At 31.4% G+C, this 14,197-nt stretch overlaps 2 protein-coding genes across 2 annotated transcripts in view; both read right to left on the reverse strand.

Moving 5' to 3' along the window:
* Positions 1 to 597: 597 nt before the first annotated feature.
* LOC145323286 (uncharacterized) lies at positions 598 to 8,768 on the reverse strand. Its single transcript, XM_080165713.1, has 7 exons — positions 8,699 to 8,768; positions 8,007 to 8,093; positions 6,502 to 6,578; positions 4,061 to 4,150; positions 2,689 to 2,746; positions 1,794 to 1,920; positions 598 to 1,045 (listed from the first exon to the last, which is right to left on the reverse strand). The coding sequence occupies exons 1-7, from the start codon at positions 8,703 to 8,705 to the stop codon at positions 1,000 to 1,002; spliced, it is 492 nt and encodes a 163-aa protein (XP_080021839.1). The 5' UTR covers positions 8,706 to 8,768; the 3' UTR covers positions 598 to 999.
* A 299-nt stretch (positions 8,769 to 9,067) lies between these two features.
* The window catches only part of LOC145322988 (carboxypeptidase D-like), a 35,023-nt gene continuing 29,893 nt past the window's right edge, over positions 9,068 to 14,197 (reverse strand). The window contains exons 14-16 of the mRNA XM_080165376.1: positions 12,977 to 13,076; positions 11,815 to 11,890; positions 9,068 to 9,191 (exon numbers count right to left, since the gene is read on the reverse strand). Coding sequence (XP_080021502.1) covers positions 9,133 to 9,191; positions 11,815 to 11,890; positions 12,977 to 13,076 — 235 coding nt within the window. The 3' untranslated portion in view covers positions 9,068 to 9,132. The remainder of the gene's footprint in view (positions 9,192 to 11,814; positions 11,891 to 12,976; positions 13,077 to 14,197) is intronic.

Raw genomic sequence — 14,197 nt, forward strand, 5'->3', positions numbered from 1 at the left:
GACGTCATAAAAATGATTTAATTATCCAATATCCATCTCTTTTTGTTACTTTTCTTTCCCAATTCTCCTCTCATCTCCTTAATTTTTATGACGTCATATGTCTGATTTTTAAGTGACTTTTTCCATATACAAATTTTACTTTTTTATTAGACCACCAAAACAAACATTTGAATAACAAAACGCTTTGATATGAAGATGACATTCTTAAAGTTTGAATGTTAAACATATTTTTGTTTTCTTAAAAAGATCATGTAACCATTGAACAATGATATTAACATTAAGAATACATTCTTTTGTTGATACAATAACAGCAGAAAAGCTTGATAGTGTTAGATTTGTAATTTAAACTCATTGAAATTTTAATTTGATATTATAACATATGATGAAATGATAAATAAATTTAATGAATTTTTATGCAGGATAATTTTAAAAATGCAATCCTTGAAAAATAAATTTTTGTTAGAGAACACTTATGATAAAATTATTAATTAGATAAATTTTCCAAATAAGATTATTTTTAAAAATGTTATATCATTTTTCCTATAGATTTATAATTTTTTTCTTTAAAAATTTAGTTAAATTCACACAAAAGTACAATTTGTCACGAAAAAGATCATTTTTACAGACAGAAAAGTTAAGGCAAAATTACAAATAACATATTTTGCAAATTTTATCATTTTCAATTTATATATTGTAGAAATCCTTTAGCTTTTATTCCCTAACTTAAATAATCTCACAATGTAATAAAAAATAACTTACAACTTACCCCATCCTAATCAAAAATAAGCTTTTTTTCTTTTAAGGTTGAGGTGCCAAATTATTCAATACCAGTTGTAAAACTTATTAGAGAAGGGTATTTTATTTAAACCATAGGCTACGTCCCCTAACAATAGATATTTCCTCCTCCCCTTTTTCACATCTTAAGGTTTAAAACCCTGTTTACACCACTAATTTAATTTAACAATAATTTCTTCAGGTTATAGACATTTTTGTTGTTGTTCATGTTTTTAGTTTAACATTCCAATCTCCTTTCCTTCCGCACCACCTGAAACAATGGATATAGAATACACGTGGATATGTTGACAGGGGAATTTTTTGTGCTTATATGGACCTCATTTATTTGTCAGTTCTTTCATCCAGTAGGAGGGGAGGGGATGGGGTAAAGGTGTTGGATGTAGGGTATCATTATTTAAGCCAGCTGCGAGTATAACTTTATCAAAGACCATGAAAATCTGGTGTACATCAACTTTGACTTATCCCTTTATTATTCACTAAAATCTATTCAATATCCTCACTGGCAAAAAAGCAAATACTATTTAAAGATGTTTTAACAATGTTTTAAAGGTCGCAAAATTGATTTTGACAGTTTAACAATACATTTGAAAAGGTTATTGCAACAACAGAAGTAGAAATTCAGCGTATTCCCTCAAAGGGCCTGTTGATCACTAAACCCTGCCACACGTTGTTTTTAAAATAAATTTAAATAATAATTTGTTAACCTTATAGTATATATGGTTAGGTTATATTGGGTACTTGGTAATATTCTCCTTTAACACGGTGCTTTCCCTAAAAGTGCCTGGTGAGTGTTAAAAGACCCTACCCCCCTTATTTTTGAAATAAATAATCTCTAAAAACGTGTAAGACTAACCTTACACAATATAACTTAACCTCATCTGGCCTAAAGTAAAACATTGAAAATAAGAAATAAAAATGTACCTCTTACTTATTTTAAAATAAACTAGAAAGGATTTCAGTGCCCGGCTAGGCACTTTGAGGGAAACCGCCTGGATTACCTATCTTGTGCATAAAGCTTGAGTCTTCTCTGCAATTTATTCTGAGCAAACGTCGTGGTCGGACGTCGTACTATGCCCTCGCCCCAGCTTTCATTGAAATAGTTGTTCATCGGCTGTGGATCCATTTCTAAGATCAGTTGAATTGCAAATCATTTCTTTTATTCGCACATAAGTTGTTCATATGCTTGTCTGGTCGATAAATATACGCAAAATGTCATGATTATGTTTTGTAACATCGTCATCAACTGAGTCCTGTAATGTATTGCATTTACTATTTTATAGCACCAAATGTGGTGTTTTTTTTTCTACGCTTCCTATGGAAATAATTGTCGTAGTTGTTGTAATCATTTTTACTAAGCTTGAACTCTGAAGGTTTAAACATTTTTTCATGCAGTGGGTAGGAGTGAAAATTGTTAAGATCTTTTAGATATTTTGAATAACGAACACAATAAAACTACTTTATAAAAATTGGCATCTAAGTGCATTTGACGGAATCATGGCGGAGTCGACCCTCCAACTTCAATTCTTGTTTTAAAACGAAAAAGTGAAATAATATGACGAAGCCCAATCTGTCCCAATGTGAGGAAGACGATTCCCTTTTCTCCCATCTCTTTTGAAGAGATTTTCTCCCCCCCCCCCCTTTCCCTTTTTTTCCCCTTTATATGACGTCATATAGGAATCGTCTCCCTCACAGTAGGACAGATTGGGCTTCGTCAATAATATATTTAGGGTTGGGTGGGGTTCATTTTTTCCAGGGCGATTTATCGTTGGTAAGGTATGATACCTTTCCCCAAAAAAGCTATAAATATTCCCTGGATATATTAAAAGATCCTTCGCTACACCCAAACAGACAACCTACTACTTTAATATAAGGATACAAATATGTTTGTCTTACCTATTAAAACTTTGAAGGTTATATGTTTGTTATTATCATTCATCAACTTACATTCTTCCTGTTCAAATATAAATAACTTTGTTAGTTTTAGGAGCAAAGATGTTCTATAATATGGTAGGTCAGTTAGTTGTTAATTACATGAAATACTTCAGTCTTAAGCACGTTCTTTAAAAGGGAAATAAGGTGTAATACGAGATAAAGTAGGGGCCTTGGCCAAGAAAATGAACAGTACAATTTTACAAAAAAAATAATGCAATATTACTCTTGTATAAATATTGTTCTACCAAAAAACATGCTGGAAGGTAATAATTTTTTTCTGATAAAGCTTAAAATTTCAATTACTACTGAACTGATTGACTTCTGATTTTTTAGGTAAGCTTTACATAGGTCCTTAGATTGTTGATTTTAGATTTAAGCTTTGATATGGTTTTAGACTAGTTTTATATGCCCCCTTCTCATACATTTTAATACAGAGCCATTAGATTCTAGGAGAGCAGCCTCTATTTTAATTGATAGCACTTTTTTACATAAATGTTCGTGTTTGTTTGTTTCATTTTCTTGTTTTTTTACAATGTTATCAATTTTAGATAATTAAAATCAAGATAAACAATTTTGTTTATTTTCAACAATTTTTACAAATATTTTTTCTCAACCTTTCCTTTAAAGGATTAATTTAAGTAATAATAGTGATCTAAAAATGGGCTTGAACTTTAAAACTATATTGTTTTTTGATTAATAATGTTTTTAATATTCATGATAATTTAAACATTTCATCCAAAAGATGAAATAAATGAAATAAATGAAAAATAAAAATAGGTATAAGTCGATAAGGTATAACATATTTCGTCTGCTAACAAATTGTTTTCTGCTACTTGGCTGTGTCAATATTCTCGTTACCATCGGTTGATTTTCAAAGACTTAATCGAGGGTTGGGAGTAGGTCATTTCAATAGGGATTTACAGTTATTTAACCCTTTCTCCCTCTAGTGTTTCACTCTAATGTCGAAAGAATTTGCCATATTTATTATTAGAGACAGTTTGACCTTCGAATAGCCTTTGATTTTTAATGCATTTGTAGGCGCTGTTGTTTAAATAAATCTTACACAATAAATTCTTTGTGGGGAGGGGGTCGAAGTTTATATCAAAGAAGTAATTAAAAATATGAAAAGATTACTAGATTGTTCATTGTTCTAGCACTGCTAACTCTAGTAGTTTACTAAAACCTAACCAGTTTGCGTGAAAACCATCACATATATATTTTTCTTTACCTAAACTAGGGTTAAAGAGTAGGTTTTATAATAAGAACATGGCAGTGACGGATGTACGTTCTAATACAGTGAATTGTAGATTAGCTTTGCTATTAATAAACTTACTTTAACAAGAGAAATTTCCTCGACTTGAGCATCTTGAAATATTTGTATAACTTCATTTATGTATGTGAGATCATCGATAAAAATGCCAACCTAAAAATAAAAACATGACAATATCATGACAAAAGGGATAAAAAACATGGATCTTTAATAGGAGTCGAGAAAGTCATATTTCTCCACTAGCTTTACGGACGGACGAAAGGACAGACAGATTGAATTATAGAATAGCCTCGCTACAATAAATACAAAGATTACAACATCCATAAAAAACAAGGCTTCACAAATCATTAATGCAAACAAACACTAAAAAACTAATATCAGAAGTTTGAACTAATTGTCAGATGAATCCTTAGCCATAGTTTTAAACAAATAGAATGATTCTAAATCAACGACCAGAGTTATCCTTTATCCGTTATCCATAAATTGACTAGGAACAAAAATCTGCCGTTTTGCCGTTTGGTATCTTATGGATCCACAGGATCAAACTTACAAACACACACATACACAAACACATCTACTTTAGTATATTGTACAGGGTGTTTCCAGAGAAATGCGTTTTTAAAAAACTTAATTATGCATAGAAAATGAAACAATTATATTAAAGCTTTATATATTTGGAAAACCTATTTTGGGACATTTATGTTTCAAATATTTAAAAATGATTTTTTCGACAAATTATGCCTTAAAAACCGGTTTTTCCAAAGGCCTTATTTTCGAAGATTTACAGAATTAAAGGTTGTGGAAAAATGTGCACTTTTAAAATTCAAATTACGCGGCTTGTATTATTAGTAAAAAAAATGATATGCATACCGTTAGAATCGTCATAAACTCTAGTTTTTGGAAATATAAGTGCCATTTTTGTGCTATTTGTAGTTTAGGAGCTACGTTGAAAATGTGAGAAAGGTTGAAAAGTTTTAAGTAAGTTGGATCATTTTACCACGTAGCTCCTAAACTATACGTAGCACAGGAATGGTTCTTATATATCCAAAAACTAGAGCTTATGAAAATTCTAACGATATGCATAACATTTTTCTACTATTAATACAAGCCGCGCAATTTGAATTTTTAAAATGTGCACATTTTTTCTACAACAATTAATTCTGTAAATCTTCAAAACTAAGGCCTTTAGAAAAACCAGATTTTAAGTCATAATTTGTTGAATAAATTATTTTTAAATATTTGAAACATAAATGTCCCAGAACAGGTTTTCCAAATCTATAAAGCATTTTATATAACTGTTTTATTTTCTATGCATAATTAAGTTTTTAAAAAACGCATTTCTCTTGAAACACCCTGTATGTATATGTACTCTTCCGTGGGGATCTAAAAGGATAAGACAATAGACAATAAATTGATGTACATTCCAAATGATGATACACAAAATATCCCTTCTGTGGATTTTATTTAGTGGATGAAACATTTGGACACCCAACCAATCAAAATTCAATGAAAGTCCCTAATGTTGTGTAGCCAACGAATAAGAAAACTTTGGGGACTAGTGTAATAAAAAGCTCAATGTCCCCTCCCTCCTTAATACTTTGCCGTATCGTCCAATGAAGAAAGTATAGATATCCGATATTCAATCACAAATATACATACACAACATCAAAACAGTAAACATATAAGGACAGTTTTATCCATAAACATTAAACATACCAAAAACATTATAATTTATATTTTAAATAATAGACAAATGGACAAAGTGAGTTATAGAGCAGATGTTCAGAGGAAGAGAGAAAATATGCGAAAAATCAAAGAAGATAACGAAACCTAAATAAAAATTATTTTTGTCTTCAAATGTTTAACTAACAGACCGGCAGACCAAGTTAACTATATACAGGATGGGCGGACATTGGTGAAGGAAATCTTCATACAAAATTTCAGCTGTATATCTTGAATAAAAGCAAAAGGAATACATTTACGGTTTCACTGATCGACAGACAAAGTGAATTATGTAGTAGCTTATCTACTACTAGCGGCTTCGCCCCTAGCCTCTGGGGGCTTTGCCCCAAAAGGTTTAATCAAGAGGTGTTATTTAGATTTATAAAGAAAAAGTAAAAAAATAGGGGGGAGGAAATTTTTTTTTTTTTTGGGGGGGGGGAAGGCGGGGTAGTCGAACTTTTCTGTTTTGATTTCAGTTTTAAAAAGACATTTTTTAGGGGGGGTATTTTTCATTTTTTTGATAAATAGCTTGAAACCATCCCAGGACCAGTAGATATATTCCCTGAAGAGTAGAGCCCAATCGGTTCAGTGGTTACTGAGATCTTAAGCTTCAGACAGACAGACATCGTACTACTTTGTATTATAGATAGAATATATTTAATTGATAAAATATAGCTTTTATTATTGAACTATTTACATAAGTGATTCTAGCAGACGAAAGGACCGAAAACGAACAGACATACCCTAGTTATAAAGTAGCTGTGCTACTTAATAAGTATTACCTTTACTGTATTTACAATAAAGGTTTCTTTAATTTCCATAGCTAGAGTAAGACTTGAAATCTCTATAGAACCATTTCCTAAAAAAATTGTACTTTATTATCTTTATATTAGCGGCTTCACTCACTAGCTTATATAGACACTAGCGGCTTCGCCCCTAGCCTCTAGGGGCGTTGCCCTAAGAGGTTTGACCAACCTGATTTTTCGTATTTTAAATTTAAAAGAAAAATTGATTTATTCTTTTTTTGGGGGGGGGGGGGAATTAAGGGTGTTCCACCCCCCAAGAAAATAGTTATAAACCTTACTGGGACCTATCAGAAGCTACCCAGTAAAGGAGAACCTTATCGGTTCAGTGGGTAGTGAGATCCTTCGTTACAGACAAAAAAAACCTTACTACTTTATATAATACTACTTTGTATTATTGAGGATAAAATTTTAGGGGTGTGTTATATAGCAAAAATAAACAAAAAAAGTCTACCTATTAAATTTTTATGATATAATAACCTGTCATGAAAAGTAGTAAGTTTTTTTTCTGAAGATTATGATTTCAATAACCAGTGTAATAAGTTCTTCTTTTTAAATAAATACTGGGAGGGATTTAGGCTATTTTAAATTAAACTTAATGCTTCGAATAGTTTTAATGCTATATTTCTGCCCCTTTCAAACCTTTTTAACGCAACCGCAACTAAAAATAAATTAGGTTAATTAAACATGTTATTTGATTATACTAGTTTCTAAATGTTAAATTCTCGTATATGTGTTCGTTATAAAAGTTCAGGGCCTTAAAGAATAATAAATAAGCGTAAATATTGAACAATATATTGGGTTAAATTAGTTAAAGCATCAGTGTACTGTACACCGTAAACCCACTTCATACCCTTTTTGGTATTATTCTTAAGAAAATCTCATCAAACTTACTTTACCTAACCTAACCCAAAGCATTGGAAAATTCAGTTTCCATTAGTTTCTCAGATAATCTTATTTTACACAATTAAACAATAAACTATAAATTCTGCAACTTAGACCTAGGAATCATAACGGTCAAAGTTAAAGCTTCACATTTAAAAGTAAAAACTAGTTGGGTAGGGTATAAGAGTTTTACTGGCGATTTAAAAGGTTTCACCGTATATTGGAATTATTGGAAAAAGGTCAAACTGAAAGCAAATAGTAGTTTTAGGTAATAAATCAGAGTTATAAATATGTTTAATTGTTTAACATTGTTCCATAGTCCAGTCTTACATAAAAGTAACATGATGTTTGTGTGTTTTTTTTGTGTGGAGGATCTCGCTATCCGTTCCACGAATGTGGTTTCCTATTACAGTGAAGCTTCTTACAGGCCCAGGGAAGGTTTTTAACCATTTTGGAGGAGGCTAAATTCCTCCAGCAATAGTAATTATGTGTCAAAAAATTAGTATTAGTTAACAGAGCGTTACCGATGGACAGACAGATAACCGACACATTTAGCTTGTAGAGTAGTATTGCAACCAAAAATGGAAACAGTTAATTACCTATGGAGTTAATAACATCAAATTCTTGTCTTGTAGATTTTATTGTTCCAAAATTATTATGGTGGAATGCTTGAACTGTGTAGGAACCTAGGATAGATAGATAGATAGATATATAGATAGATAGATAGATAGATAGATAGATAGATAGATAGATATATAGATAGATAGATAGATAGATAGATAGATAGATAGATAGATAGATAGATAGATAGATAGATAGATAGATATATATATAGATAGATAGATAGATAGATAGATAGATAGATAGATAGATAGATAGATAGATAGATAGATAGATAGATAGATAGATAGATAGATAGATAGATAGATAGATAGATAGATAGATAGATAGATAGATAGATAGATAGATAGATAGATAGATAGATAGATAGATAGATAGATAGATAGATAGATAGATAGATAGATAGATAGATAGATAGATAGATAGATAGATAGATAGATAGATAGATAGATAGATAGATAGATAGATAGATAGATAGATAGATAGATAGATAGATAGATAGATAGATAGATAGATAGATAGATAGATAGATAGATAGATAGATAGATAGATAGATAGATAGATAGATAGATAGATAGATAGATAGATAGATAGATGGAAAGGTGGATGAATAGATAGATAGATAGATAGTATGGTTTATTGATACATAGATAGATGGATATATAAGTACCTGGCATTAATATTTTCCAGAATTCTCCCTTTTCATTCGTAATAACTTCTTTTTCTGTTCCAAAAGTAACCTGGGCACAAAGACGTAGTTAGTGGATGAGTTAGTTAAAAATTTACAGCCCAAATTAACCAGGAGGGAGGGGGCATTGGTATGTTTTTTTTATGCTAGTACCCAAATTTTTATAATAATGTTTCCTTTTCATTGTCTATGCCATGTAAAATTTAGGATAACAGAGGGGGGGGGGGGGTGATTAGGGGAATGATTTCTTGTTTTACGAAAAGCTATCTATGTACTGCACATTTTGCCTATACCTAACTGTTTATTTAAATGAGAAGGACTATCCGTTACAGACGTACGTAAGGACAAACGGACGAATGACTAGTCCCGCATTATAAGATAGTAATCCTAGAAATTAGTTTTTCATTTTATCCATCCTATTGCGTCCTTGCCTGAGCTCCTGGTTGGCCCTCTCCATCCTGATCCAGAACTATACCTGAAATAGAACAGTTTTTTATCGTATCGTATCGTAGACAGCTTTCTGCGGATTTTGAAATGGAAAATTATAAGAATAAAACCAGTTTTGTTAGCCCAAAAGGGCTATAGGCCCGGTATAACAAAACTGGTATTAGTTAATGGTTTTTATTTTAATTTTCATGAAAAAAAATCTATATAAATAGCTGGGAATCAGTTCTAATCCAGCGGATAATAATCGGTTTCGAAGCTATACTGAAAAAAAATCAATTACATATTAAGAGGCCCTAGTATCAACATATACTTCATTTTCAGTGAGGGGGAGATTGGACTGGTAATTACGCTAATACCCAAAGTTTAATCACCACGTTATCTTTTTTGTTGACACAAAAACTTTCGAAAATTCTAATTCATTTTAATCTATCATCTCTCAAGATCTTTAATTGCATGACATTATTCTGCATGTACAAATAAGTAATTGTGCCTGTCTGGAGCCACGGCATTCCAAAATCTATTTGTAGTTATGAAACTCGTCAGACATTGCAGCTGTAGGCTCAAATAATAGGTTATGGTAAAACCTATCTGTGTTAATTACTACTACCAAATACGTGACAAAAAGCTAGTCTATTTGGGAATTAAAGTTATTAGTGAATTTTGTTTTCTAATCATTTTAGAGTATTTTTTGGAGGCCCTACCGACATCAGCAGAGTTTTACGACGATGTGACAATAATTTCTAAATTAATTTTCCTCTCAATTATGATAAACATAATTCCACACTTCCCTCAAACTTGTTTGGCCACTAGGGGAGATTCGTTTAAAGTCTATTGGCCCCAACCTCTATTTAGGTAACTGGACAAAATGTTTCAAAAATCAGTGATATGACGTCATAAAAATGATTGAGTATCCATCTTTTATTTAGTGTTTTTCTTTCCAACTTCTCCTCTCATCTCCCTCATTTTTATGACGTCACATGACGGATTTCTTACACACTTTGTCCAGTTACCCATTTAGTAGAAGCTTTAAGAAAAGATCGATCCTCTATCTGTGCCTAGTGTGTATAATATTTTTGTAAATACTCCAAAAAAACGAGCTTTATTTCATTCCTGCCTTTTAAAAATATCCAAATATACCAGCTTTATTTTATTAGTGTAAAAGCTTAATTACACCCAGGAAATTACACCATATGAGGGATAAGACAATTGATAATAAAATGATGTGAAACAAATTACTCTTTCTCTAAAGTTAATTATTGGTTGACAAGTTTAAACACTGCTAGTTTGAGCCAACCAATCAAGTACCTACGATTTAAGCCAGCGAAAGATTTAGCGTGATTATAAATTTGGGTACAGTAATAACATTTCAATATCCCCTTTCTCTCTGACCAAATCTGTCTATCTTAATTTTATAAAATCAAATTAATCCCGTATAAGTATATAATAAACTAGCGTCTTCGCCCCTAGCCTTTAGGGGCTTTGCCCCATGAGGTAATTTAAAAAAAAAAAATTTTTTTTTTTTGGGGGGGGGGGGTGGGGGGAATTTTCATTTTTTGGGGGGTTGGGGGTATCCCACCACCCAAGAAAATAAACATCAAGGACGGACAGACATCAAGCTACTTTGTATTATAGATAATATTTTTTTATAGGTCGGGGTATTTATTTTTCGTTGGGCCAAATCTTCAAGAAGGATGACATAACCCTCCAATCAAAACTTTAAAAAAAAGTACCTAAAACGTTTGAGCCCATGAATACGATAAAGTGATAAAACTTTGGGTACCAGCGTAATTTACAGTCCAATGTTTCCTCTCTCTCACTAATACTAATTCTTCCCAAAATTTGTGAAATAGTCTGTACAGCCGTTTAAGTGATTTAACTGAGCACAAAATTTTCAACCACTTTTAAAATGCTGACCTATCATTTAAAAAATCAAATACATTTTTAAAAGAAAAATTTAGCAATATTGTATTTTTGTTGGAAAGAGCAATAATTTTCAATTCGCTGATTTTTCATTAATTTTTGCAAAACTAATCAAATAAAAACTAGAAGCATTTTCATTTTTAGAATATAAAAATGTGTGAACAGCATTTTTGGTGTATTTTAAAAAGATATTTAAAAGTAATTAAAATATCAAAGCTTCTTTAATGGCAAAAGTTTTTAGATTGCAAAGTTTTAAGATTACACAGCTATGTATATATGATTAAATATAAATTAAAACTTTTAAATAATTTTAGAAATAGTAAACTAAATTCTTTTCTAAGATCCTGAAAAGGCACTACTATTTTTTTCTCACTTTTAATAATAGTCTCAGGGTATAGAGCTAAAAAATAAATGCCAAAAACATAATTTAAATTTGTACTGAAATATAAAAATTCAACCCTTTTAATAGCTAGTTTAAAAAGCCCTCTACATTTTTGATTACTAAAAACGTATCACTTCGGAAAAACAACAAAAGAATGTTAAAATATAGAAAATAACACATTTTAACGTTTTATTAAATAGAATAAAAATTTTTTGATGTTGCATTATTTAAATTGTTTATGTTACAAAATTTGGCAGTAATGCAAAAATGCTTTTCTGTATTTACTAAACTAAGTATAAATTTAATTTGTTCTTAAAAATCTTTGGTACAGCCTTTATCTGAAAGTTACCTTTAACACCACTATGGACAGATTTCAGAAGAACAATCAAGCTATCCACATTGTTATCCCATTCTGTATCGAGGACCTTAATAAATCCTTATACTAAAGTAACAGGATGTTTGTGTATCTGTGTGTCTGTCTGTGTGTCTGTACCGAAGGATCTCGCTAACCGCTGAACCGATCGGGTTCTCCTTAACAAGGTAGCTTCTCATAGGTCCCGGGAAGGTTTATAACTATTTTCTTTGGGGGTGGGACACCACCAACCCCCCAAAAAATGAAAAATACCCCCCCCCCAAAAAAAAAAAAAAAAAAATCCACCCCCCAAAATATTTTTTTTTACTTTTTTCTTTTAAAATCTAAAATAAGAAATTGGGTAATCAAATTCGACTCCCCCTCTTCAAGTGCCCCTAGAGGCCTCTAGGGGCTTAGCCGCTAGTAATAGATAGAGGGATGGTTCGATGGATGGATGGATAGATATGTAAATCGGGCCGGGATAGAAAGATTGATGATAGATAGATAAAGAGTTTGAGAACATTCAAGCATTATACATTGTTTGTCGAGTACCTTAATATATAGATAGATAGATATGTAAATGAGGAGAGAAAGAGATAGACGAATGAAGGGATAGATTGATGGTTAGATGGATAAATTAATAGATTGGTAAAAATAGTACATTTAAGTTTGCATTCAGGGGCGTCCAACCCTTTTTTTTTTTGGGGGGGGGGTAAACATTTTTTAAGGGGGGGTAATCCGCAAATTTTTTTTACTACCCCCCAAAAAAAAATTTTTACCCCGGGGGTAAAATTTGCTTAGGGGGGGTAATTACCCCCCCCCCCTTGGACGTCTATGTTTGCATTGGCATTCGAAGAAAACAAACATGCTTGAAATTATTTGTAATGACGATTAAATATGTAAATAAATGGATAGATGAATAAATGATAAATAGGGTGGATAAATTGATAGATAAGATAAGATAAGATAAGATTTATTTCCTAAGGTGCATACAACTAGGGCGAGTTACTGATAAGGTTTACAATTGTTTTACTATAGGATAGAAAAGATGAATATATTCAGGGGATGGTTAGATATATAGATAGATGAAATGAAAGATGTTTGTTTACAATTATATCCTATTTATTTAATAGATGCTTTACAAAATTAATTTATATACCTGGGCAAGTGGCCGTTTCCAGCAGGACAGCTCGACAGTCAGTTCCAGACAGTTGGAGAACAGGTAGTTGAAATCTTGCATTCCATTATCTACAACATACCTGAAAAAAATGAAAATATAAAAAAGTCATGCTATTTCTATGACATCGCATATTTTTCCACATATCCAACAATATAAAGTAGTAAGGATTTTTATCTGAAGTTTAATATCTAAGAATAACTACTGATTGAGTTCTTTTTTTTAAAGGAAGCTTGACATATGTCTGGGAGGGGTATAAGCTGTTTTCTGACCACCCCCCCCCCCATTTCACCTAGAGGCTAGGGGCGAAGCAAAAAGTATTAATCACAGATAAATTTGTGGATATGGGTGATTTGTTCAGAGGCCTTGCTACTTAGAATAAAAGTAATTATTTCGTTCACCAATTTCCTACATGGTTCAGAAATAAAAGACAATCACAAAAAAGGAATAACCAGTGTTGGTAAGGGATAAGCCAATGGATGATAAATTGATTTACATCCCCAATGATTATGATTAAAATGTTTAGTTGATATGTTTTGAAAATAAACTGGTTGAACTAAACATTCAAAACTTAATAAAAGTTCTCAAATTTAACCCATGTGCTTATAAAACTTTGGGTACCAGTATAAAATACAGTCTAATGCCCCCCCCCCTTCCTGGGAATAACTAATTGAAAACATTAGTTTTTGTCCCAACTTTGTTTTACATTTTGTAATTAGAAAACTTTATCTGACTTTTTCTCTGATTTAAAGCGAAGCTCCTATACATTTGGCATCTGTCCGTCCATATGATTACCTTTAAAAACACAAGTTAAAACCTTTTTTAACTTGTTTCATGCCCTAACCCTCCGTGGCTACCCAGTACTCAATAAAACCTAACCTAACCTCACCTGCCATAAAGTAATAAACAAGCAAAAGAAATACTATATACACCCAACTTATTTTCAATTTATTTAAGAAGTACGGAGAAGATTGGGTGTTTTTTGGTGCTTTGAGGAAACCACTATCTATTCTTTTAGATAATATTTTGCTATTTATGAATTTTCGTTGTTTTTTGTGAACATTTTCATATGAATAATTTAAAGCTTAAGTCAAGACTAAGATTTTATACTAACTTTTGACCTAGATAATTTATTAGGAATACTAAGATAGAAAGGTTGATTCTTATGGCAATAAGTAATACTGCTAATAATACTAATCAAAT

This window comes from Acartia tonsa, chromosome 6, assembly GCF_053477335.1.
Source record: "Acartia tonsa isolate MP-2025a chromosome 6, ASM5347733v1, whole genome shotgun sequence".
Classification (NCBI taxonomy): Eukaryota; Metazoa; Arthropoda; class Copepoda; order Calanoida; family Acartiidae; genus Acartia; species Acartia tonsa.

Excerpts from the sequence above, each read along its gene's own strand:
- LOC145323286 (XM_080165713.1), bottom strand. Across the intron at positions 2,747-4,060 it reads AGGAAATTTCTCTTGTTAAA|GAAGAATGTAAGTTGATGAA; the intron begins GTAAGTTTATTA and ends ATATTTGAACAG. Across the intron at positions 1,921-2,688 it reads AACCTTCAAAGTTTTAATAG|AAATGGATCCACAGCCGATG; the intron begins GTAAGACAAACA and ends AACTGATCTTAG.